The 27,077-nt window shown below is 38.8% G+C and overlaps 3 protein-coding genes across 9 annotated transcripts in view; 2 read left to right on the plus strand and 1 right to left on the minus strand.

The window, feature by feature from the left end:
• Positions 1 to 6,911, plus strand: part of LOC109987309 (organic cation/carnitine transporter 2) — a 96,641-nt gene extending 89,730 nt beyond the window's left edge. For 4 of the 5 annotated variants that reach the window (XM_065962900.1, XM_065962901.1, XM_065962902.1 and 1 more), the window contains 8 exons: positions 105 to 259; positions 420 to 591; positions 869 to 995; positions 1,326 to 1,432; positions 2,491 to 2,705; positions 3,734 to 3,916; positions 5,628 to 5,763; positions 6,773 to 6,911. In XM_065962900.1, coding sequence (XP_065818972.1) covers positions 105 to 259; positions 420 to 591; positions 869 to 995; positions 1,326 to 1,432; positions 2,491 to 2,705; positions 3,734 to 3,916; positions 5,628 to 5,763; positions 6,773 to 6,842 — 1,165 coding nt within the window. In that variant the 3' untranslated portion in view covers positions 6,843 to 6,911. The remainder of the gene's footprint in view (positions 1 to 104; positions 260 to 419; positions 592 to 868; positions 996 to 1,325; positions 1,433 to 2,490; positions 2,706 to 3,733; positions 3,917 to 5,627; positions 5,764 to 6,772) is intronic. The other variant, XM_065962899.1, reaches the window with a different exon arrangement.
• Positions 6,912 to 7,426: 515 nt separating this feature from the next.
• LOC109987308 (organic cation/carnitine transporter 2-like) lies at positions 7,427 to 18,888 on the plus strand. Of its 3 annotated transcripts, none has more exons than XR_010668660.1 (12): positions 7,427 to 7,633; positions 7,960 to 8,142; positions 8,830 to 8,933; positions 9,094 to 9,248; positions 9,491 to 9,662; positions 9,784 to 9,916; positions 10,082 to 10,182; positions 10,319 to 10,533; positions 11,108 to 11,290; positions 11,414 to 11,549; positions 12,608 to 12,729; positions 18,103 to 18,888. XR_010668660.1 is itself a non-coding variant. In XM_065962898.1 (11 exons), exons 1-11 carry the CDS (start codon positions 7,427 to 7,429, stop codon positions 12,675 to 12,677), a joined length of 1,659 nt encoding a protein of 552 aa, XP_065818970.1. In that variant the 3' UTR covers positions 12,678 to 13,915. The 3 variants fall into 3 exon arrangements, 1 of the variants encoding a protein (XP_065818970.1); XR_010668659.1 differs by lacking the exon at positions 18,103 to 18,888 and adding an exon at positions 13,163 to 13,915; XM_065962898.1 differs by lacking the exon at positions 18,103 to 18,888 and having other exon boundaries at positions 12,608 to 13,915.
• LOC109976164 (solute carrier family 22 member 4-like) lies at positions 12,708 to 24,176 on the minus strand. Its single transcript, XM_020626337.3, has 11 exons — positions 24,049 to 24,176; positions 23,316 to 23,738; positions 22,900 to 23,003; positions 22,411 to 22,565; positions 21,686 to 21,857; positions 19,849 to 19,975; positions 18,150 to 18,247; positions 16,823 to 17,037; positions 16,481 to 16,663; positions 15,017 to 15,152; positions 12,708 to 13,276 (listed from the first exon to the last, which is right to left on the minus strand). The coding sequence occupies exons 1-11, from the start codon at positions 24,052 to 24,054 to the stop codon at positions 13,192 to 13,194; spliced, it is 1,704 nt and encodes a 567-aa protein (XP_020481993.3). The 5' UTR covers positions 24,055 to 24,176; the 3' UTR covers positions 12,708 to 13,191.
• Between the last annotated feature and the right edge of the window lie 2,901 nt (positions 24,177 to 27,077).

Genomic DNA, 27,077 nt, shown 5'->3' on the forward strand with positions numbered 1-27,077 from the left:
TGAGCACATCTTGCGACTAGTTCTCCAACCTGTGAAGTGGAAGTGTCAAAGGAAAACAATACTCTGTTGTATCTCAATATGACCTGTTTTTAACTTCTTTATAGGTTTGGAAGGAAACCGGTGCTTTTTGCAACCATGGCCGTTCAGACAGCTTTTACCTTCATTCAAGTGTTCTCCGTCTCATGGACAATGTTTACCATCCTCCTCTTCATGAACGGTTTGGGACAGATGTCCAACTTTGTAGGTGCTTTAGTGCTGGGTACATATCCATATTGCATTCTATCTAACTTCCTCTACAGTTTAACTCATTTAAACTCATTCAAATTTAGAATATTTTTAGATTCTGAAAACATGCATTTTCTTTCACTTATTCATTACCTGTCCCTCTCTTTGACTTTTTATCTGCTGTATGTCTGCAGGCGCTGAGACCTTGACTGGAAACGTGCGAGTCCTTTACTCGTCTTTGGGCACCTGTTTAGGTTTTGCCATCGGCTACATGATGCTGCCTCTCTTTGCTTACTTTTTGAGGGATTGGAAATCTCTCCTGCTGGCTTTGTCTGTGCCAAGTATGATCTACCTCCCCCTCTGGTGGTGAGACACACTTACTACAGGAATATTACTCTAAATTGATACAGCATTGAAGGGGATTTAGTGTACCTGTTGCATGGTTGTTTAAGTGTCTTAATGAAATAACATACCTAAACAAATTGTCTAACTCAAGTGACTACATGTCTTTGCTATCTGTGCATGAGTAGTTTAAGATTTGATCATAATCGTAATACTATCGACTAATTTTTTTCCCAAGAGAAGTATTAACCTACTTGCTCTCAGCTCATCAGATTTAACCTCTTTTCTGTGTAATTTTCAGGTTCATCCCAGAGTCTCCTCGCTGGCTGCTCTCTCAGGGAAGGGTGGAGGAGGCTGAAGCCATATTGAGAAAGGCTGCTAGGTGGAATAAAGTCCGGGCTCCAAGGGTGATCTTTGAAGGTTGCAGTGTAAGTGTTTTTTATTGTCAAGGTCTGAGTAATGTTTGAAAAGCTGGAGACAAGAACAACCACTATAAATGATCAAATGAACAGTCATAAGAGAAGAAAAGGTATATTCTCTGTCAGCTACTTTAACATCATGTAGAAGATTGATTGGCCTTTACTCTTTAGGAAACAATTGACTACGTAAGACTGACAACATGAAAACATCATGATATTGTCAACGCATTGATTTTTGAAAATTATGTTTGTTTGTTATCTTTTTTAAATTATTTAAATTTGGCTTCTAAGAAAAGAATCACAAACAGATGATGAGATTTGTGTGTGTGTCTTGTGCAGGTTATTAAGAAGGATACAAAAGGAAACCCTGAAGAACACTACAGTGTGTTGGACCTGCTGAGGAAAAGCCAGATCAGAGTCATGACTCTCGTTCTTTGCTTGTTGTCGTAAGTCAAAAAAGTTAAATCATCCAAACTCACATAATGTTCTAATGGGTAAAAACAACATAAAGTGAAGATCTTCACCAACTGGACAAAATATAAGCAGTACACACGGACAGGCGCAGAGATTTTATACTGTTTTAACCCCTAAAATCATCTTCTGTCTTTATCATTGACGGATGATAAAAATCCAACACCAAAATATATTTCTGTATGATGCGGTTTGTTTGTTCATGCGATAAGGGAAGAGGAAGAAGTGAAACATTCTGCATTTATTCGACTAAATTGTACTGAAAGAATGTTTGGCATAGAAAACCAAATACAGCTCTACTTGCAAATCTGTAAATGCAGGCAATGATTTCCTTATCAGCCTATACCCAGCTGTTCACATGCTGTTATATGCAAGCCACGTTTCACACTTAAGCACTTTAAACACTGCAATAAACTCCAAGTGACTATTAACAGATAGGATATTTATTTAAAAAGGAACGCTGTATGTCATTCTTTTTATTTCAGGGTCTATGAAACCCAAATTCCAGCACTTGCTTGTCCTTTAACTCCAGAATTTGATATTTAAGCACAGTGATACGAATATCCAGCAGTAGACAGGGATTTGAGGGAATGAGGGAGGGGGTTGCTGATCCTTTTGCATCTTCTGCTCTTTCCAATTGCTCACTGTACTGTATTAATCTTTATAAAAAATGTATGAAAAATATTGTTGAGTGAACAAAAAAAGGAAAGCTTTAAACTGTAATTGTGTGTGAGATCGGCTCTCCTCCTGCACATTTCTGCTCAAATAAACGTATTCATCAATGTCCACACACTTTTTTTGAATAAGTGTGGACCTATATTTTTATCCATGAAAAAATAGCTTTGATTGTAGTACAAAATGGAAAAGATACAAAACTAAACTTTTAAAGGCAGGTAAAATGAACCTCAGGCTCTACGAGTGTCCTTTACTTGAGTGGACCTTAGTCCAATAAGAATGTGTTATAAGATGCCTTTACTATGCAGATTCCAATGAAAACATCTCTGCTCTATGTTTGTAAAACCTTCTCCCTCAGGTTCACTATGACTATTGGATACTATGGCCTATCCTTCAACACATCCCAACTCCATGCTGACCCATACATCAGTTGTTTCATCTCTGCAGCTGTAGAGGTTCCTGCTTATATTTCCAGCTGGCTGGCTCTGCTATACCTTCCACGGCGAGTGTCTGTCATCAGCTCTTTGCTGCTTGAAGCAGTGCCACTCTACCTCATCCTGCTCATCCCCAAAAGTAAGCACTTAAATAATCAACGAGTGATTGACAAGTGAAGGGGAGCTCTTAAACTAAAGAGCATACAGTGTCTTCTCTCTCAAACAGGCACCTCTCTGCCCTCCTGTCCCTGTTTAACACCCAGGACTTCAAATATTCTCAGTGCAAAGCAATGGACTTTGCTCTTAAACTAAGAAGAATTTACTATACAAATAATGTAAAAGTAACAATTACAAATTCTAGGGGTTGATTCACTTAAAATATTTAAAGCCAAACTAGTCATACTGTATGAACTTGTATGCAGTAAATCATAACGGAGTGTTGGACAATAAAAAAAATGATACATCCTGCCTTTTTTTCATGCATTAAAGCACTCACGAACAAACTTCTGAGCGCTGAGAGGCAGCCTGTTACAGCAGCTCTGACTCACTTTCTCTTTTTGTCTCTTTAATATTCATTTTTTTGAATTCACTTACTTTGATAGTATTGCGTTTATTTGTTTTCTGTTACTGTAGTGTTTTAGCTATGCAATTCCTTGAAATGACTCGTTTCTTTTGGGACGTTTCTCTTTTTATTGTTCCGGATGTTGACGTACACCCGTGAGGAACTACTCCACTAAAGGCCTAACCCTTTGCATATTTAAGTTAAGGCTAAAGACCCAGATGTTAATGATGATGATGATGATGATGGTTTTATTTGATAATGATGATTGAAGGATGGATTTGATGCTGATTAGAACTCTCAAGAACAGCAGTCGACTGTGATTTGCCTCTCTTCACTGCCTCTCAGCACCTGTGTGTCTCATCTAGTTTAAGGCTGATCGTTTGCACTTACTGACGTTGTTCCCTCCCCTCTAGATCCTTGCTTGTGTTGTACTTACTCTATGACGTACATTGCTTTGGAATGTAAGCGTCTGCTAAATGAATTGTAGAATTGTAGCTTATGCTATAAACGCTGTAGTGTGTGGCACCAGTTTACTCGCACTCTACTTGTCCCTACACAAATAAACATGAAATAAATAAATAAATGAATCTTTTCTTATTTTTCAGGTCTGTATTATCTTTCTCTTGCACTGGAGATGTTGGGTAAATTTGCAGCCACCACCGTATCCTCCCTGATGTTTGTCTACATCGCTGAGCTTTACCCAACAGTGCTCAGGAACACTGCGACGGGGACATGCACCACAGTTTCCAGATTGGGCAGCTGCATGGCACCATTGTTGTTAGAGTTGGGTGAGTTTCCTGACACTAGATAAAAATTATCGCCATTAGTTTTACAGTATGGGATTTTAAATATTTGTCAAAACAAACAGTGACCTGACCGATAAAATGACAAAGATCCTGCGATACAGTCCCTGACATAAAGATTCATGAATAGGGTTCGAAGCTGACACTCAAAAGTTATGGAAAGTTCATAACTCATGTTAGTTTTTGTTATATTCCCTCTTCGCTTTCCCTCCTCTACACTGCTCGAATTTGTCATCAGAGCTGTCAATCGTTGCATGTTAGCCCTTTTTATCAAATCATTCATTTAAACTAAGCTTCAACGAGAAGTGAACACTGGGACTTAAATAAGCATGATAAGAACTAACTATACAGACAGAAACGAGGATCATTGGTTTGAGTGTGTTGTGAATGGGTTGTGGGGCTCATTGTTTTATTAACAATACAGAACTTAAATGTTTGTATTATATTTTATTGTTGTTCATTGCTTAACCAATGTTCCATTTGTCAACATGGTGTGTCACACGTGTGTCATGAGGTTAGACACACCTACACCAATGAATGTCAGTAGGGAGAGCTACAATTGTTTTGGCTTCACTTTGGGGGATCTGATATGTCGTCAATATTTTCAAACATTCTATCATTGTGTCTCACACTCATTCACTTCCCCCTAATCCCTACTCCCAATTTGGGGAGTCCTCTGTAGTGGACTATATAGTGAACTCATCAGATCAGTAAATGTACTATTTCAGACACTTCGTGCTGGCTGCTGATATCTACGCCCGGTAGAGAACTAATATTAAACTGAGTGTATTTTCTCAAAACAATGAAATATAAAACATATATTTAAGTTCTGTATTGTTAATAAAAGAATGAGCCCAACAACAGATTTATTTGTGTGAACAGACACTGGTCTCATGCCTATCATCATCATTAGGAAAAACAAACGTTACTACTGTGAAAATCCTTAACCTCTATATTAAAATATTAAAAAGATTTCAGTAAAAATACCAGTGTTTTACCACACAGCATCTCATAATGGTTTTTATTGCCTGGTTACTGACTGTGAATTTTGCCCTACTTTTCACAATGCATTGTGGGCTACAATGGGCCTCATTCACCGACCGTTCTTAAAAAGTTTGTAAGTAGTATTTAAGAACAAATTAGTATTTTTAAGAAGGTTCTGGGATTAACAGATGTTTTCTTCTGTGGGATTTGTTCTTAGATAAGAACAGAAGTCCCATTTCGAGTGCTGAGCGGCTTGGGGCAGAATGACGGAATGGTTATTGCATCACCACAGCCTTATTTTTTTGCTACCAGCATGTGTTTCTCTATCTGCAGGGTCATGCACTCAAGCCCTTTTATGGGCTTTTTTTCTTTATGTCTTCTAAGTGGGCGGTTACCTTTGCTCATATGGAACAACAAGCACAAGCTTTCAACTTATGAACACGAGGAGATAAGGACACGTCTGCGAACCATTCAGTCATTTAAGATGAATCTGACGGAGAGTCATCTTAAGAACAACTTAAGAAAAAAAACGTACAAAAATTCTTCAGAACATTTTGGTGAATGAGGGCCAATGAGTCCACCATATAGCATATGATAATGTCACACCACATTACTACATATTAAGGAGTGTTCTGTTTCTGACTCAGCGTGTGTGTACACACAAAGGACCTAGCCGATTCTCTCATCTAATCTTAATCTTCTCCTTTTAAAGGTGGATACTTTAAATACCTTCCTTATATCATAATGGCGACCTTGGCTGTTGTGTCTTCGTTTGCTGCTCTCTTCCTGCCGGAGAGTTTTGGAAAACCTCTTCCTGAAACTATTCAACAGATGCATCAAAGAGAAAGGTAGGCTGCTTTCGAATAGCACCAGTTTATTGTTATTATTGTTTTATAATTCTTCTCAGTGCCAAAAGTGCCTTAAGTGTTATGTTTTATGATTACGAGAAACCGTTGAGTGATAAAGTGATTCCAAAATGAAATTGTTGTTTTACTTCCCGTCCAACTTCTAAAAAGTTTTATTTCATTTAGTATCCAAAGTTAAATTCTCTGACCTCTTCATTTCCATTGAGAACTTTGAGTGGGCTATATTGCCACAATATCAACTAATCCCATATCAACTAAGTACTTCATATGTTTTCACACACTCTGTACAAGCACAGGTTTAAAGTTTTTTTCTAACGTTTGAAAAAGAAAAGAAAACCAGGACATGGATGTTTTTCCTGGTCTGAGTCTGTTCATTTAGTCATATATCCTAATTCTTATGTAAGAGACATTGCAGCTGACAAGTGGATTTCATGGATGGTATTTCATAGCATAACATGATAGTTAAGTGATGTACGAAAAATAGATCTTTGTGAGCACAATATTATACTTTAATTGGAAAACTATTTCAAAAATAACTTGAATTTGGAACTTTTTAACATAAAAAGGAAACAGTCTAAATTTTTCAAATGATGCCACAAAAGCAAACCGGACCACCAACCAGAAGACGAGCAGTCCTAGAGAGCTTGTTAGCCATTTTTCCAGGTAAACTCACCAATGAGTACTTTGTCAACCATTTAAAAAGACACATGGTGAGAACGGTTGAAGTGCACAGTTAATGTCAAAAATGACAAATGAAAGTTCCTTACAGCTTTTCAATCATCAAATGTTGGCATTTATAATGTGCACCAAAAAGGTTGGGAAGCATGTTGTTAAAGAGAAGAGTGCAGAAAGTTTTGAATAAGATTTGTAGAACTTTATCGATATAAAGCCGGTAACAAATATAAAAAAAATTGAAAAAGGGAATGATTAGCCCTAGTTTAAATGAGGAATATTGCACATATTAATGTTGTCTTTTTCCCTCATTCAACAGAATAAAGTGTCCATGCATCCCTGGAAAAGAACCCCCAAAAACCTTAGTACTCCTGGACAGTAAACTATGATTATCTGCTGAAGTAACACTTCACTGACAAGTTCATTTATTGATATTTCTTTCCAGCACTTGTACTTTTTTACATCATATATATTTTTTTAAATATGGATAAATATCTTGAATAAACTGGTGAAAATTAAAAACTAATAGCTTGACTTTTTTTTATCTATTTAGAAACTTCACCACTCATCAGGCATCTGCAGGTCTTTATGTGTTCTATAAAAAACAGTTGTTAATAAATGTCTAGCAAAAGTTGCAACGTTCTTATTTTTGTCGTAAAGGCCTGACACAAGTGTTTTTTTTATCAGCACTTTGTAGATTTGTAGTTGGCACCACATCAGTACTGTAGGGCTTGTAGGGAACCATGGGAAGTATGATCGTCATGTTTATCACTAAGTAACTTTCACACGGTAAGGGGGAACTTCTCAATGAGTTTCTTTCCTGGTTAAATAAAGATTAAAGAAGAAAAAAAAGTACAGTAAGGTGTGGCTTAAGGTGTCTGGTGAGAGGAAGGCAAACTTGTTCACAGTAGAAAATGGGCACAAAAAAAACACAGCAGGAACAACAGTGACGGACACCTGAAAGGATTACACAATGAAGGATTACGATGAATCCTCAGCGTTTCTGGGTCAGTGGGGATGTTTCCAGCAGGTTGTCTTCTTCGTGCTCGCTGCCAGCACCATACCCAATGGAAGTGGAGTTTTCTCTATTGTCTTCCTTGCTGACATCCCCCGTCACCACTGCCTGGTCCCAGACGCCAATCTCACTGAAGATTGGCTCAATGCTGTTATACCAATAGAGGTAAAAAAAAAAAAAAAAAATAGCATGGCAGTTTTTTCATTTATTGTTATAATATCCTATGAATATTACTTGCTAAGTGAAGAGAAGCTAAAACTGTAGTTGCTCTGAAGGTTTTGTATATTTTCCTGGGATTAATGTTAATTTTTAATATGTTTAGCAGTTTTAGCATTTTTTGTTATTTGTCTATGTTCTGTATCTGCCTTAGGTGTTAAGCCAACTACTGTAGCCCAGTATGGCTCCATTGCAAGTGTTATGTAGCTTTATACAGGTATACATTTTTTGTTAACTTACCTTACTAATAAAGTTTTTGTCCATGTGACTGTGAGGTGACAGATGGGGAAGAGGAGCGAAGTAGCTGCAGCAGATACAGGCTGGATGTTGTCAAAAATCTCTCTTCTCAAGGATTAATTCCTGGCCGGGATATTAACCTGACCCAGCTGGAGCAGGAGAGCTGTGTGGACGGGTGGAGCTACAGCAAAGACATCTACCAGTCCACCATTGTCTCTGAGGTGCATGTCTAGGACTACTTTTGTCTAGTTTAAGAAGCAATAGTTTTTGATTTTGAATACCACAACCTGGTTTGGGTCCTTGTCTATCAGTCATCGCAATCCATTAAACAGGGTCATAACAATGAGCAGTTCAATAATCAGACAGCAGCAGGAACCACTGATCAACATTCACAGCAGGAGGACAAAAATAAAGGGACAACACAAACGCCTCAGGTGGCACACACATTACAATCCACAACCCTTTACCCTCAGGCTACAGATTTCTCACCTACAGGACTAAGAGAGGCTTGTTTTGTGCCCACATGCATCAGACTCATCTATTTATTTATTTTTAAGCTTTCATAACATTGTCCTTGACCTATTTATCATGCTTTCAATACACCTCATAAATTAATTCCAGTGTTTATTCTTTTTTTTAACCCTAGAAATCTTTAGAATGATTTATTGCTAATCTGTCATGCTTCATTTAATAATAATAATTGTAATAATACATTTTATTTATAAGCGTTTTTCAACACTCAAAGGCACTGTACATTGGTTAAAAAAAGACAAAAATGTTGGTGTGTGTGTGTTTTTGTGCTGACCTGTCTACTCACTGATGCTTTGTTACAGAGCTGAAGTTCCTAACGGATAGATACAATTATTTGAATTGAACAATTGTTAAATTATTTATGCTTGGATTTGAAGTTTGACCTGGTGTGCAGTGAGCAGTGGAAGCAGCCGTTCACCTCCACCGTCGTCTTCCTGGGAGTTCTTATTGGATCGTTCATCTCAGGACAGCTCTCAGACAGGTAAAGCTTTAAGGATGCACATATCATCTTCTAAACCCCTCAAATGAAAAGTGTGGTCCTTTATTTTACGTATTTTGTATTTGCACTTTTTATTGATTTTTTTTTTTTTTTTTACAGTTTTTTTTTTTGCTCTTTTAACATTGTTTGCCTTTTATTTTAGGTTTGGTAGAAAGACTGTTCTCTTTGCAACCATGGCGGTGCAAACCGTTTTTACCTTTGTTCAAATCTTCTCGTCTTCATGGTTGATGCTTTGTGTCCTGCTCTTTATCGCTGGAATGGGACAGATCTCAAACTATGTGTCTGGTTTTGTGCTGGGTAAATGTGAACTTCTTGTACTCAATCTTTATTTCAATCAATCAATCCATCTTTATTTGTATAGCGCCAATTCATGACAAATGGTATCCTGAGACCCTTGAAAATGGGAAAGGGGGGAAATTCCAATTCAAGCTACTTTTAAACAGTATTAAGTGATTCTGAACTGTATACATGTCAGTCTTGAATGTGTCTTGTTGTATGTACAACTAATTACCAACACTTCTGTGTTTTTTTTTACGCAGGCATTGAGATTTTGACTGGCAGTGTGCGGGTGCTATTCTCATCTATGGGGGTATGTTTGGGCTATGCTGTTGGCTACATGATGCTGCCTCTCTTTGCTTACTATTTAAGGAACTGGAAATCTCTCTTGTTGGCTTTGTCTTTGCCTGGCCTGGCCTACATCCCTCTCTGGTGGTAGGTTGTATTCTTACCATGAATAATGAACATGCATACGTGGTAAGGTAACCTACCTTGCGATTTTGTTCTTGTGAGGAAGCCGACCTGATTCAACTTCTTCTTTATCATGGTATGGTAGGCTCATCCCAGAGTCTCCCAGATGGCTACTCAGTCAGGGAAGAGTGGAGGAGGCGGAGGCCATAGTCAGAAAAGCTGCTAGGTGGAACAAAGTGGAGGCTCCACAGGTCATTTTTGAAAAATGCAGCTCTCATGTAAGTCTGCTTTGTTTAAATTACTTCAACTTGTGTGCTTGAAAATACAAACATTGTTTTTACAATTTAACGTGAATGTCTGCACCAAATATACTGGGGAGGGGAGAGAGGGGAGGGCAAAATAAGGTGAGAAAAGGGTGAGACAAGAGGTTTTATGTCTTGCAGGTTGATGAGGTTAAGACACAACAAAAGGAACATCACAATGTATCCAGTCTGCTGAGGACAAACAACATCAGAAACACAACTTTGATCCTGGGCCTTGTGTGGTAAGTATCAAGGCAAGGCATGTCTTACTTCAAATCAATACATTGAAAAAATAATCAAGAGCTGCCTATTATGCTATGGGTTTACCTTAAGTTTTATTATACCTTTCAAACATTTCCTTTGCCTGCATCTCCCCAGGTTTACCCTGAGTACTGGATACTTTGGCCTGTCCCTGAACACATCTCGGCTTCATGCTGACCCCTATCTCAGCTGCTTCATTTCAGCTGCTGTAGAGGTACCAGCCTACATCGCCTGCTGGCTTGCGCTGCAATACATTCCACGAAGAGTGTCTACAATCTGTGTCCTGCTCCTCGGAGGAGTCTCACTGTACTTGATTCAACTGATACCACAAAGTAAGCAGTATTGTGTTACATGAAGGTGCTGATATTTCCAAGCAAATATCATCAGGTGTTAAAAAAAGGAACTGAGATTTAGCAGTGCACACCTCAAACAATCTCATGTTTTTAAAAAGTGACTAAAAAGTGATGATGGAGATATTGAATACCTACTAACTTAATGAGGAGGATGATGATGGTCTCGATATTATTGATGATGATGATGATGGTAATGACGATGGTTTTACTTTAATAACGACGACTTATAAGATGGTTTCTATACTGATTAGAGCTCTCGAACTACCGTCAATGTTGTGCTTTGCCTCTGTGCAATGCCTGTCAGCACCTGTGTGTCCAATCGGACTCAAAGTTGATCGCTTGCACTTACTGACATAGTTCCCTTTTTTCTAGATCCTTGCTTGTGTTGTACTTACTCTCTGATGTACGTCGCTTTGGATAAAAGCGTCTGCTAAGTGAATTGTAGAATTGTAGAATATTTAATCTATTATAGGGCATTTATTTAAGAACTTTAAAAGAGGAAGAAGGTAAGGTACTCCTGAAATCCCACAACAAACCGTGTCTTACTTTTCAGGTTTACAAAGTCTCTCTGTTGCACTGGAGATGCTGGGGAAATTTGGTATTACCAGTGGTTCATCCCTGATGTATAGTTACACAGCAGAGCTTTACCCGACAGGGCTCAGGAACACTGCGACTGGAACATGTACCACTCTTGCCAGAGTGGGCAGCTGCATTGCACCTTTTTTATTACAGCTGAGTAAGTAAACTCAATAGTAATGACAACAACTTACCTACCCTTAAGATTCAAGTGCAACACTAATATTTTTATCCATGTCTGTAGGATTCCTTCTCATCCTTATTTCTTCCTCTCCTTGTTCAGGCTTGGACTTTAAGAACCTTCCATACATCATTTTGGGGACTCTGTGTGTTGTGTCGGCCTTTGCTACTCTCTTCCTGCCAGAGAGCTTTAGACGACCTCTTCCTGAAACTATTCAACAGATGCATAAGAGAGGAAGGTAGGTTGTTTGAAGAATACATTCATAAACTTCTCCTTTATCAAATCAGATCGTCAGACAGTGATCATTTATATTCTTCTCTCTTTAATGATTTTATGAAATGTTTTATGAAGTCTAGAATTATTCAATTATAACCCTCCAGACACCAAGTTCAGATTATTCCTGAGAGCTTAATTGATTTCTGAATGTCATTAGGACTGTCAATTTAACATTTCATCGTGTCTGCTGATGTTCACAATTCCACAGTGTAGTAATGAAGTATCCTCACATTTCTTAACACTTTGCTTAGTTCTGCTTTTTAGTTAAATTCTTCATACTGCAGGTGTGGATTTATAAAAAAACGAAAATGTAATGTAAAGTGATACATGTAAGAAGACTTTTGTGATTAAATGAACTATCTTAACATGATTATATATTTTCCAAAATTGAAGTCGATTAATTTTAAAAGACTGTGTATTGAAATATTTAGATTTATTGTGGATTTAATTTTTTTTAATTAAAAAACTATGCCCAAAAAAGCATGTCCCCAGTTTTCATGTCACTACTAAAACCTCAAGAATTTTAGTGCCTTGCCTCAGCCTGGATTTAAGCCACACCCCCTGCATTTTTGACCTGGAAGTGAAACTGCATCCCTGTCCCCTCATGGCTACAGCTGTATCCCATCATTTTGACATAAGTTAAAAAGTCTGAAAATAAGTGTGTGACTTTAGAAATGGTCACGTCCGGACACATTTTCTTCAATTCAGTACACTTTATTTTGGTTTTATGTCAAAAATTATGTTTTTATGGGTGTATAACTCTTCAAATATGTGTGCTTGATAGCATACTTTAATTGTACTCAAAAGGACAGGAAGTAATGTCATAACAAACTAGTCAGTTTTTGTACAGATACCAGAACAGATTTTTTGAACAACAGAAAACATGATGTCACAGATTCATTTTTGTTTTTTAATAAAAGCAAAACACCCTCCCACTCATCATAATGAAATTTCAGTTTTGCTCTTTTTAAAACTCAAACGAATAATGTTTCTCTGTTTGTTTGTCTTTTGTCCAAACAGCTTGAAGTGGCCAATCATCTCTCGGAAACAACATTCAAAACCTGGGCTGCCTTTTGAAACAAAACTTTGACCGTCTAAAATATTTCATGCCATCATTGACGAGTTTTTAGTCATTAAAAAAGGTAATATGATTTTTTTTTTTTAAATGTACAAAAATTGTCCTCTTTGAGAAATGACTTTTACAAGAAATAAAGGTTGACATATTTCTTCAACATTTGACCAACATTTGGAGTTAATTACATTGTGCTTGAATTCTCTGCATGGAGTTTATGACAAATGTATTCCAAATATTTACCATACACTTTGCAATATTGTGGTGCAGTAAATGTGGAACAATACAGTTGTGTCGTTAGTAAAAGAAAAATTATTATTAATAAGGGTAACAGCAGTAAATCGCATTGTCAAAAACATTGTCACACTTTTCCTTTCACTGTACCACCAAAAGGAGAACATCACTCCAGTTCAAAGGATATGTTTGAAAGCATAGTCACATTATTTGAAGAAATGTTCAGTTCCTCTGTGCACGTTAAAGTGAATCATGGGATTTCTGTCCAGATATTTGCCTTACACAGAACATCAGATCTTCACTGGACAACCAGAGACTTCCTTTCAGCTGGGTTTTCATTTTCCTCCACCTGGGTTAGTGTGTTAGGTTTCTTCTGGCAACATCTAGTGTAAAAAAATAAAAATAATTTATACAGTTACAGTATTTCACTTGTCACAGAAAAACATGTTAAGGCCTGGTTTGAATATTGCTGTAGGAGAACTAAGCATGCTAAGGCTCCACCTGCTGGACCCAAAAGGAAAGGGAGATTTTTTTAAGGGTTATGGACTCCATATCTCCTTCAAAATGTGGTCAAGTACAGTGTAAATTCAATGCTCATCATCCACTCCACAACTTTAACAAATTTAAAGCTTACAGACTCTTGAGAGTGGCAGCAGTTTTAGGAAATGTCATTACAAGTGAAATTGATCAAATTCACCTCCAGTTTACTTACATTGTATGGATGCTAACATTTAATCTTTCATATTTAATTTATAATCATCTACGACTCTGTTTTTGCACATCCAATCTTCCATATTTAATCTTCCTATTTAAGACTAGTAATGCTTAGTTAAATCCTGGTTGTATATATTCACATTCTTATTTTTGATATCTTTTAGTACTTGTTCACTCTGTAGTTAATATTATATTGTGTTTAGATTGCTAATATTGTGTTTTTTACTCATATTGTGTGTTGGATAACCTGCTGCTGTAACGCCACAATTTCCCAGTTTGGGATCAATAAAGTAATTCTATTCTATGCATTTTTGCCTTATCTTTGCCACAGTCACAACCTTAGCCAATGCCAGGTAGTGTGTGTGGTTGATCCCACTTTCTTTTCTCCATGTGTTTAAATGGACAGATTCACAGTTATGAATGGAGGAGGGTGGGGTTATTGTGACTTGTTGTAACTATTTTATCTTAAATTACAGATGTACAATCATTTGAATAGGGAATGGTGCAGCTTTAATTTTGACTCAGCACCCTGAAGATCTGTTCTCAAACTGTAAGTTCCCCTCTAGAGAAGCGCTGCTCAGGTTTCTGGCAGAAAGCCCTGCATGAAAACACACATTGTAAGCTGTCTGTAATCTATGTTCTGAGACTAGACCACCTGTGCCAAAATTGCAAAATAAAATAAAATAAAGCCAATAATTTTGCTTTAAATTTGAATCTGCAGCCAGGTAGCATAGCTTAGCATATATACATGAACATGTTGAAGAGGATCTGGCCAAAGGCTTCAAAATCTGACCACAAAAAACTCTTAAGATAACTTATTAGTAGAGACATCTCAGTCATAAGATTTCTTAACTATTTATATCTTATAGGATTTGGAGAGGATAAGTATTTGATTCATCTGTCTCCAGCCATAATTATGCCTCTGTTATTGTATGTTCTTCTCTATACACATCTACACACTTGCACATACACACAACCTAGAGGTAAATGATACATGATCCTCTAACATAACTACCTGTGCCATCATGCCAAATCATAACAATAATAATACAATGTCCACTGTCTGTTACCCATGCAGTAGAAAATATATTAACCAACATTAGACCCTGACTATTTTCATCAGTGAGTATACAGACACAATGGAAGTACAGAAGTAAAAAGAATCCAACCCCAGAAACAAAAGACACATCTATTATGAAGTTAGAGGAGACTACTTACAATCTCTTACTCTTTATTTTGCTCTGTAAATTGTGTACTGTAAATAGAGCCTATGACTTTTTATAAACGTGGAAAAGGTAACCATGAAACTAATAGAAATTAAGCCTGAATCAACATTAAAATGTAACAAAGTTTAAACGGACCAGTTCAAAGCTACAATAAAACTTCCTGACAGGGAGGTGTGGTCTTACCCGGGGAAGCGTTGCATGTGAGTGATGGTGTCAGGCAGAGGCATTCCACGGGTCTCAGGCAGCAGGAGACTCAGCAACCCAACCAGAGCTGTCAGACTTCCCATGAGGATGTAAGGCAGTGAAACCGAATAGCTTCCTGTGGTGACACATCAAAGGAGAGAAGGAAGTGAAAAGCCAGCGAGGCTAAAAGGGTGTCGTAGAGCATTTTAAAAACTAAAAGACAAAAGAGATGACAGAATAGTACGATGTGGCTGCATTAGAAATTTAAATCACTTCCACTAAATCTTTAAAGAAACTCTACGCTTTCAGCTGGTCTATCCTCATCTGGGTGCTAATCAGGCTCACTAGGACTATTTATCTAAGATTCCAGATAAATACCCCCCTTCTCATTCTAAAGGTCATACTATCAAGGTTCAGTGATAACTTAAAGGCAGAATATCTACCAGCATGAAACCAAAACAACTCGCGCTGCATTGTTGTGTTAGCCTGCTAATGCTAGCGATCTTTATTATGCTCGCATCTTCACACTGCATGTAAATTTACCCAAAATGACCGTGATCTAGAAACACTTACGTGACATTCAATTAAGCAGTGAGTGCAGTATGTTATTCTTCTGTTCTCTAGTCCCTCAATTAAACAACTTTTATACGCCGGGGGATGAGCCGGCCGGCCGTCCTGGCGATGTAAACAAAGTGAAAATAGGACTCGGAAAGCTCGGAAAACATCACAGACAGTCAGACTCGGGTGTCACTCTCATTGTAGACAGTCATGACTCACAGAGTTATTTTCAGAGGATATACTTGATTTCTATTACATTTAAGTGTGAAAAATCGCATATAAAGCCTTTAAATAAAAGTGAACAGCATCTTTTATCCATTTTCCATTACACCTGAGAGACTATGGAATTGCAGAAACTTAACAGGGATCAAACTCCAGTCAATTCAATCTTAGTTATATTTCTTACTTGCATATTGGCAACGGTTCTATTATCTCTGAAATAATTATTTACTCTTGATTTTTTTTTTTTCTTTTCAGAATAAGGCATTACAATTCACACTTTTTAAGTGAGTATTTTAATCCCAGGACATGCATTTTGTTGTATATCTGTATAACTTGAGGACTTAGATTTGCACTTATGAAAAAGCTCTAAATATTACAGAACTATAAAATGCCAAAACCTCCATCAAGAACAGTTATATTATACAAGTGGCCAGGAAAAGCTAAAGAGAAAAGCAGAGAAAATCAAATGTAGGTAAAATTAAAGGTAAAATTACATTCAACTGAGCTGATAATGCAGCAACCAAGATCAGGAACAACATTTTTTTTGTGCTTGTGCAAACTAAATTAAATAAAAGGGCTGGATACTGTTTACCTAAATACTCGAAGGTTCACACTTATCCCTAAGTTATCAACGGACAGCTCATTATGATGACTAACTTCAGGCAGAGGTAAGAGTATCCTTACTTAAATAAATGAAGTATGGAGCAATGATGCTGCCTACTCTGGAGACCATGGAGCAGGTTCCCAAAGCTGTGTTCCTCAAAACAGTCGGGTAGAGCTCTGCTGTGTATGCGTACACAATAGCGAACGCTGTTGTCACTGCGAACTTCCCCATCATCTCCAGTGTAATGGCTAGAAAAATCTGATCTAAAGGGAGTGAAGCATAACATGTTAGCGACTAAATGTCAGCTATTGTCAGCAAATAAATCCTGCTTGATGTATTGAAATGAGAAAACCACATTACATAAAATAAACAGGAGTATCACAGGGGTTTATCATGTTAAATTGTCTACTTGAGTGTCATACTTGCTGGTACGAGCTGTATGAGGAGTAGAAACAATCCTCCCATGAAAAGCGTTGAGGAAAGACTCAGTCGCCTTGAAAACCAGCGAAACATAACCCAGGACAAAGTGTAGGCAGGTATCTCTACCAGGGCAGACAAGAAACAGTTGAAGAATGCGTTGCCGTGAAGGTTTGATGTGTTCAGGGAAAGAGCGAAGTAGCCAATGGCCACTGTGTTCCTGTAGGAATAATGGATAGAAGTAATTACTAATTACAGTATTTTACCAAATGTAATCACACTATTAGCAGGATCTTCTTATGTATTCACTGATTATTAATGTGTGTTTATAAATTGAAGTGAATTTAACATAAAAAAAAATAAAAAATAGGGAAATACTTTCAAGCACACTGTATATAAAAGACCTGAATGTGATGTCAACTGTTTGTTTGTGGACAACCACTTCACAGCCTGGAGTTTGGGATGTTGTCCTTAGCCGTTTTGATGAAGTATGCAGGTTGGAGGCACATCTGCATGGCTACATTGTGAACCCACAGTCCTTAATCCAGGAGGCAATTTTCCTAATCCCTGCATAGCATTATAGCATCTTTCTGTTTGTTGTTTTCAATGTTTGGCCTGCACGGTCATACTCCATTCTCATTGCATTATGAGAATCAGGCAGCCTTTGCTTCCTGCAGAACACTTACTGTATATGGAGCACCTTGCTGCAGCCTCTGCATATACTGTAGGGTAGAGATCAACTGTTCGCTTTTAACTATCAAATCTGGGCGGATGATAGACTTGAACTGTGATAAAAGCTAAACTGTGAGCGTTAGTGTTACATCAGTGGTTGGTGTACGGGAAACAGTGCAACACTTCCAGGTGGATGAATACAAGACTATAAAGATAAGTTGAACCGCATGTGAAGAGAGTATAGCAGTTCAATGTTTGGAGGTTTGTGTTTTGCATGTTTCCCTTCCAACAATAAAATAACTCACAGCAATAGATTTTCCTTGTTTCTGAAAGAGAAAAGGTGGAGTTATGTTAATGGTTCTTTAGCTGACTTGACGTTCAGCTTTTTCCACAGCTACAGGACAGCAAGGAAATGAACCCGGCATACTGTGCAGTTACATAAAACTGATTTTGATCTTTGGTGCATGCCTCACAGCACCTGACAGTTAGTTAATTATTTGTTGTTGGTGAAACAGGCTGACACATGGTCGAGGAGATGGATACAAGTTGAAACAGTGTATGCCCGGTACATGTCTGCATGTGTGTGCTTAGGTGTGCTTTCTTGTGTGTGCAGGGTCACTGTACTGAATGTGGAGGTCAGGCGGGACAGCAGGGACTCACCAGACTAGCCACAGCGTGATAGAGAGCCAGCGGATGTTTGGAGAGCGGAGCAGGTCACAGATGTTGTAGGCCTTCCTCTGATCAGATTGAAGTTCTATCTGTGGGGCAGTGGGAGCACGTGGAACAACAAACACTTAACAAGCAGAGCCATCAGTCTGGAAATAATTTAATTAGAGAGGAAATTGTTAATGCACGGCCACTTGCTGTGTGAACACATGCATTTACACGTGTTCACACATATAGGGCTAAAACCCCAGGATAAGGATTAATAGAGGCAAAGGTTCAATGAAAGAGCTTTTAGTAATTAGGAATACTGATAGAAAGAGAAATCTGCCATAGTAAAGGTATTGCACATTTAGTTTATATGAGGGCAATAACATGAATTGCAGAACAAAAATGCACAACTAGCTTTAATCTATTTGTGAAACTATCATAATTAATAATAATAATAATTTTGCAAGATAATGCTGAGTGCTCTGGTTAATTCTCCCACTGAACAAATTCCTCCCTTTTTGGTGCTTCCACACATGCACAAAACTCCTGAAAACTGAGTGGAACTTTCAACTCTGACCTTACCCACAATTCTTCCTGCCAGCCCCCTAGTGTTCTGTGTGAGGTCGGGAAGTGATGTGAAAATGCCAATAGGAGCCGTTCTTGAGAGGAGGTCTCTCCCCCTGTTCTTACGGCCAACTGTGCAGATGACTGACATTTCTCGTAGCCAATTAAATTCTCAAAACTAGATATGCTGCTTCTATAAATCCTTCTGGGTGATTTCTTCATGTTCACACTTAATCCACTTTAATCCTGTATTTTATCTTTCTGCTTTCTTGCTCCATGCCCTATTGCTTACAGTGAGAAGGCAGACTAAGAGTTCAAAACAAACACCTAGCTGTGGGAGCGTATCCCACCCGGGGGAGGGCTTACTGCGCTTTGTGATGTCATGAAGGGCAAATCTCCCTTAGATCTTAAGATCTTAAATCTTAGAAGTTAATCTTTTTTCCAGGATTTTCTACTTCGTTAATTTTCAATACATATTATATCTCCAAACAATTATAAAAGAGAAAGATCTGTCCAATATATTCCTATAAACTGCAACTCAGTGAAGTGCTCACTCAAGTGCAGAATAGTAAATAATTACATCACAGATGTGAACACTAAAAGGTGTTTGCATTCCCACTACTTATCTGGTAAGTAAATACAGCTCATTCATTGAGCTACCTCTTCGCCATGACAGTCCGGTAAAGTGCACTCATAACTCATTGCCTTGAGATACTGTCCATGAAAATCACAAACAGAATTGGTAGAAATGGAGAACCCTGGCATAGGCCTACATGCACAAGAGCATGTCAGACCTTGTGCCGAGTATGCAGCCATAGCTCTCACTTTGGTCATATGGGGACTGGATGGCTCATAGCAATTGCCCTGGTACCTCATGGTTCACATGGACATGCCAACCTCTGCACCACGTTTATATGGTGAACCTGGAGGTAAACTTGATACAATACAATACGGTACACTCCACCTTATTGTCCCCTTGAGGAAATTTGTCTTAGACTTAAGTGCTGCAGACATTTAGCTGCCTCCACAGTAACATCAATAAATAAGAACTCATTTCAAACAACAATTCACATATAATCAAAGAAGTACATACCAATGATTTACCTTCAAGAAAATATGTTAGAATATTAAGTCCTCTCACCTGCAGAGGACTAAAGATGACTGATGGCGCCTCAATTTTGTTCCTTTTAGCAGCATTTCTTATGATGGCTTCAGCCTCTTCAACTCTACCCTGAGAGAGCAGCCAACGAGGAGACTCTGGGATGTACCTGCCTCGTTAGACAAGAGAGAGGACAGAGGGTGAAAGAGAGGTTAACATTTTGGACTTAAGAGTTATTAAAACTGGAAGCTTCTAACTAACTAATAAAAGCCCATTGGAAAGACGATTTGCTTTGGGGCTTTTTTACTGTTATTTAGATAGGACAGTGGATAGAGGATATCCGGAGAAAGTGGGAATGACATGCGGAAAGGAGCCGCAGATCAGACTTGATTGTTAAATTTGTAAATTTAACATGTGCAGAACAGATTACAGTATGGAGAGACAGATATTATCATGATGACAGTTCTCTGCTTGCAAGAGGTGAGCTGTTGTACAGAGTTATGGCCTTCGGTAAGAAAGATTTCTTGTATCTGTCCTTGTGACAGTGGAGTTGGATCAGTCTGTTGGAGAAGCTGCTCCGCTGTTTGTCCAGTAGGGTGTGCAGAGGGTGCTCAGGATTATCCATAATGGATAACAGTTTGTTAAGAGTCCTCCTCTCTGTCACCACTACAAAAGCCTATCACAGAGCAGGCCTTCTTGATGAGTTTGTCCAGTCTCTTAGTGTCACCAGCTCCAATGCTGCTCCCCCAGCAGACCACAGCAGAGAACAGTGCACTGGCCACAACAGACTGATAGAAGATCTCCAACATCTTGCTGCACACGTTGAAGGATCTCAGCTTCCTCAGAAAGTAGAGTCGGCTCATCCCCTTCTTGTACACAGCCTGAGTGTTGGCCTTCCAGTTCAGTTTGTTGTCTATGTTGACACCCAGGTACTTGTTCTCCTCCACCACAGACACATCCTCTCCCAGGATGCACAGCGGTGGTGGCTCTGTCCTCTTCCTTCTGAAATCAATCACCATCTCCCTGGTGTTATCCAAGTTCAGAATCAGGTGATTTCTTCCTGTCCACTCCACAAAGTTATCCACCAGCTCTCTGTACTCCCCCTCTTGCCCATCACTTATACACCCCACCACCGCAGAGTCATCAGAAAACTTCTGCAAGTGGCATGACCTGGCGTTGTACTTAAAGTCAGAGGTGTACAAGGTGAAAAGGAAAGGAGACAGCACAGTCCCCTGTGGAGCTCCTGTACTACTCTCCACCATTCCAGACTGAACACTGCCAAGTCGGACAAACTGTGGTCTGTCTGTCAGGTAGTCAGTAATCCAGGAGGTGATAGACGAGTCCACACCCATCAACTGCAGCTTCTCTTCCAGCAGTCGTGGCTGGATGGTGTTGAATGCACTGGAGAAATCAAAAAAGGTGATTCTCACAGTGCAGCCGTTTCCCTCCAGATGTGAGTGAGCACACTGCAGCAGGCAGATGATGGCATCGTCCACTCCCAGGTGTGGCTGGTAGGCAAATTGTAGAGGGTCAAGGGATGGTTTCACAATCCCTTGACAAGGGTCAAGACGAGCCTCTCCAGCACTTTCATCACATGAGAAGTGAGAGCCACTGGTCGATAGGCCTTGAGATGAGATGGTGTCGTCTTCTTTGGGACCACAGCACCGGTATCCTCTCCTGGCTCAGACTCAGGTTGAAGAGGTGTTGCAGAATCTCAGACAGCTGGCTAGCGCAGGTCTTCAGACCACTAGAATATCAGCGCCCCTAAAACCCTTTTTAAGCAGGCACTAGGAAATTGGCTGCAAAAGTAGATCAAATATATAAGATAAGCTAATAAAAAATAAAAAAAAAGAAGCCACAGACAAACACACGCACCTACCACCATAGAGGAACACAGAAAAAGCCAGGCAGGGCAAGCCCAAGACTAAGCATCCTCCAGTCTCTGATGAAGAAGGCAAACAGTGGCAGCAGCATGTAGCCCACAGCAAAGAAAAGGCTCACGCCTGCTGTAGAGAAGACTGTCCGAACATGTTGGCCTAAAATCTCTGCTCCTAAGCACATGGATAAAAAGGGGGGCATCACTTTGAGGGAGAGAAGCTTGAATGCTGTTATAACATAAGATTACATTTATCAAGGTTTAAATTGGCATCCATTTCTGGAATCTGACAAAGTTATGTCACGGCTTCAGCCACTGATAAGACAAATTAAATTAAATTAAAACAATTTACTTTCTATTTTCATTCATTCTTAATTTCCTATTAGCTACTGCTTGTCGATGGCTAACATTTCCATACAACCACTTCCAAGTTAGCATTACTGTACGATTGTTCAATTACAAGGGTGGCCCAATATCCCTCCTGATTTTTTTTTTTTTTACTAAACTTTTATTTTCAGATGCTAATCTATATAGTGAATAAGTTGCTCTTTGCCAATTGTACAAACTCAGACAATCTTAAAGAAACACGATACACAGCTTTGTGACAATATAACTGTGTTTAGCAGCATTATTCTGTGTGATGTTAGAGAAAAATCACTATCATATGAATATGTTGGATTATCAAGAACAAATAAGGAAACAAAAACATTGAGCAGACACCAAAGTACCTAGTACAAACGCAGTAACATAATTGGAGATTGCGCCCAATCCAACAATGAAATAGATGGCGCAGAACATGACCCAGGATTGTGAGAAGACCAGAAGGAATGTGGCCACTGTCTGGACAGCAATGGTAACGAATAATATGTTTTTTCTCCCATACCTGAAAAAGGAAACAAAGTACAGGTAACTGACCAAATAAGCATGTTGTGTAAATGTGATGGTAAACTTTTCAATCTCAAGACTTTTTGTTTAATCTGAGCGATCAGTTCTACCCGGATGCAAATCCTTATCACTTCAATAAATGAAAGATGTATCTATTGACAGTGCAAGAGACTTAATGCAATGTAGGGGACATGCAGACTGTTTAAGGCACTTGAATTAAACACACACACTTAACTACTTCTATCAATTCTGTTTTAACACTCAAATAAAATTGAGGACATGTAGGCTACATTTTGTAGAAATAACAATAAATGTCGTCGTCTGCTCATAACCTGTCAGAGAGCTGTCCCGAAATAAGTGACCCAGAGAGAACTCCACAGAAGAAGATAGAAGAAGTCAGAGGGTTCTTCCACCTGTCATCACACACCAGGTCCCACTGAAAACACACACACACACACACACACACACACACACACACACACACACACACACACACACACACACACACACACACACACACACACACACACACACACACACACACACACACACACACACACACACACACACACACACACACACACAAAACCGATACAATTGACTTCAGGACTATTCAAACGTTTTCCAAACCGACGCTATTTAGATGTTTATTTAACACGTACTTATCCTTGATAGACTAAATGTGGCCTCATAATTAGGGCACCATAACCTCCTGTTAAAAAGGTAGTGACAGAGCAGGTACACGAACCTCAGATATAATAGTAGAATTATACACGCTCCTGTCGTACTCCCACCCGTCCAAGCAGCCTTCTGTCGACACATGAGACAGGTTAACATCAACTCCCGGGAGCAAGCCTCTGTCCGAGAAATCCAGCACATCTTGGAGTTTGTATCTCGCGCACTTGCTGGGCACGAGCGTGCCGCTGGGGCTGTCAGCCTCGAGCGGGATGCTGCTGTTCCTCCACGCGGCAGTGAGGTTCACGTGTGCGGGGATGAGGCAGCGATGAGGCAGCGTGTCCGCGAGGAAGACGATGGACAGGGAGGTGAAGCCGTTTGGGATGATGCTCATACACAGGAGGAAAAACACCTCCTGCTGGAAACGTCCCCATTCCCCGATGAAGGCGGTGGCAGCTTCATAGTCGGTCATGTTGCCTGTGATAGAAAGACTCACCTGGCGCAGAGTTAAAAGTAGTTATCGATGAGGGACTAAAAACAAAGCAGCAGCTTTGAGTAGGAAACAAAAAAAAAAACGCCCACCCACCGACCACCCGCTGTCCACTGTTTAATCAGTGTGTAGAAACCCAACTAGAGAGTATAAGGCTATCAAAAGACATAATTATAAGGTCTCAAAAGGCTTTAATGGCATGCAGCCTAGCCCAATAAAATTCACACAATAAGTAAATGCCACAAAATATTAAGTTAGAAGGAAAATACATTCTATAACCACTGTAAAAACAGGCCTAAAAGTAAGAAAAACACACCTTCATGTATACTTGTATTTATTGTGTAATTTGAAAAATTGCTGTAGCTATCTCACTGAATCATTGCAAATTACAATTGCAAAGAGAAAGCATCAAACGACAGAGTAATGTGTCAAAAAACTCGATGAGAGAGTTACACCGACTGATCTCTCTTCTCTTCACTAACAATAGCTTGTGTTGTTCAGCTTTCTCTACTTGACTGTGGCTCTCTTTACAAGACTTGTGCACTCTGAACCCTTTTATTGACAAGTTTATCTTTTGTTCAAGGTCAGAAAAGGAACACTTTTTTCCTTGGTTACAGCGCCTAGACCGCACTGACGCTAGGCATTCTGTACCGTGCCTAAGCACCCTTCACCCCCAAAGTCCAGTTCGTTTGACTGAGTGCTCCAATCTGTGCTCAAGCTCTTCCTTGGCCCTGGCACGCTAGGAAGAGGTGTGCTTCAGCATGGTACAGGTCATGCACGAGCACAGCCTTCCATTATCAAGAAATCCTGGAGCTTTATGGCTTTATCTGACCAAAATGACTGAATACAAGCAACAACTTCAGTAAAGTAGCAGTCATGTTCTCTGTGTTGTTCTCGGATGTTTGGACTGGACCACGCTTCACTTTTCTATGTAGGAGCAATCGTAACACCCAAATTTCCACCACAGGGATTAATAAAGAATGCATGACTCTGATAAAGGAATGTTTTTTGAGAAATGTGGAAACAGTTTTAGGCGCAGACTCAGAAGGTCACTCTTAACATCTGTCTAGTAAATCTGACATCTGATAATCTGATTAAAGCACAGTTGTTACCTTAGCATGGGGGAGACAGTGACAAACATTTGCCTACAGCTCTGTCAAACAGTGACAGAAATCCAGAGGCCAGCACCTCGGAGGTTGACTAATTAACAAGTCATTTGTTTTTCTACCCTTAAACAAAAATAAATGAGTTAAAAAAAACTATTCACCCTTTAAACAGCAGATTTGCTAACTTGTGTTGGACCATTTCTTTTGGTCTACTAACGATGAGATGCATTTTTTTTTTGTGCACTGTATGTGTATAGACAAGAACTATATAGAGATCTTCATTTAACTATCTGTATATGTTTGTACATATTTTGCCTTATAATGCAGTTACGTTATAATGTAATGTTACGTTATAATGTACACTGGTATTTGTCACAGTTGTGTCAGGTATGTATATGAAGGTACTGTATATTGACATTCAGGTGTATAAATGTATAATGACTATTTATTTTCTATGTGCTTGGGCATGACACACAGGAATTTGCTGTGCATGTGGTGTATGCCTGCTCTTCAGAGGATATTTCTGTTAAATGTATTGTAATGTAATGTTCCTTACTAGAAAATGATGGATTCCAGCCATGATCTATTTTTCCACATCTAACTTAACCCAATAGTTTTACTCACTATTTTCTTTCTCTTCAGTGTTAACCTTTCAGTGAATTATCTGCAAATAATGCTGTCCTTAAATTGCAATTACATTTTTTAACATCGTAAACATTTCAATTCAAGGTCATCACCAAAATGCCCTTTGCAACCATTTTCCCCATGATTTCCATAATTTGGAATTCATACTAGCATCACTTTCAGTATTGTGTGAATTAAATGACAACTTTTTGTAAAGCTAATCTTTCCTTGCATTTCATTTGAATAAGACTCAATAAGGTCTAAATGCTGTTTTATGTATTTTATTTGTAAAGGGACCATGTACAATATTAAACATAAATGGTGATGCATTTGATGCATTGAACCAAAGTTAGCATATAGAGCTAGTTTACATCTGCAGTCCCTCAGCAAGTCACAACTAAAACATCACAAAGTAATAAAACATCACACACAAAATAAACTACTACAAACATAGCAGAGTATCCCAGCAGTACAATGTACAACACACACACCAACAACAACAACAACAATACCTCACTTGCAGCCTGCTATGACCATGTGCTTTACATGTCACATGCAGAAAAGTCACTTTCACTTGTACTCAGTAAGGCTTCGTTAATCATGACCCTTTCAGTGTCAAATTATGGAAAACTGGTGTTGATGGCTGTTTGTTTGAATACTCTGATAGCTAGTTAATCATTAGGCTTAGGGATGGAGGGTTTCTGTCACGGATCGGGAAAACCGAGAGGAGGACCCAGATGCAGAATCAACCAAAAATATTTAATCAAACAAAAACTCACTTCCAAAAATCCAAACAGGAGAAAACAAGGAGCCACAGGTAAACCAACACCAACAACTGCCACCGACAAACACACACAATGAACTGACACAGAAGGGAAGAAACACAGAGACTAAGTAGACACAGGGGTAATCAAACACAGGTGAGACTTATAATACAGGTGAAGACAATGAGGGCAATCACAATGGAAGGAAACACACAGAGGAAGGAATGGACACAAGAAACACTGAGGACAACTACAAAATAAATACATTAAACACTGAAGACACACAGAACTCAAAAATGAACAAAACACACTAGAACATACAGAAACACTAAACACTGAAAAACAAAACTAGAAAAGACCAAATCATGACAGTTTCCTCCACTGTTTACACAGGAGATTAAACAGGCTGGGAAACCTTTGCTGTATACACACATGCAGATAAATTATATAATAGTAATAAAATTAAATAAATACATTAGTATCCCATGCAAATCATGTGTAGAGGACCAGTCACGTTAATGCTTTAGGATTGATTAACATGAAACATAAGCCTGCAAAGTGTGTGATTATATTTTTCCAGACATTACTAGAAGAAAGAATAGATCAGTTTGTGAAAAGCACCTTATTTGTCTGGCAGACTGTTTGTACTTAGACAACAAATATTCTTAGTAGGCCTAGACATTAGTGTGAAGGTCAGATACATATCTGCAGAGGTAGCAAAAGTACACACAGTCTTCACTTGAGTAGAAAGAAATACACTTATCTAAAACAAGACGATGATAAAAGAACAGATTGAACAAGAATAAGTCAGTAAGTTCATACTGAAAAGTACATATTGTTATTGTCCTCTC

This window comes from Labrus bergylta, chromosome 14, assembly GCF_963930695.1.
Source record: "Labrus bergylta chromosome 14, fLabBer1.1, whole genome shotgun sequence".
NCBI lineage: Eukaryota > Metazoa > Chordata > Actinopteri > Labriformes > Labridae > Labrus > Labrus bergylta.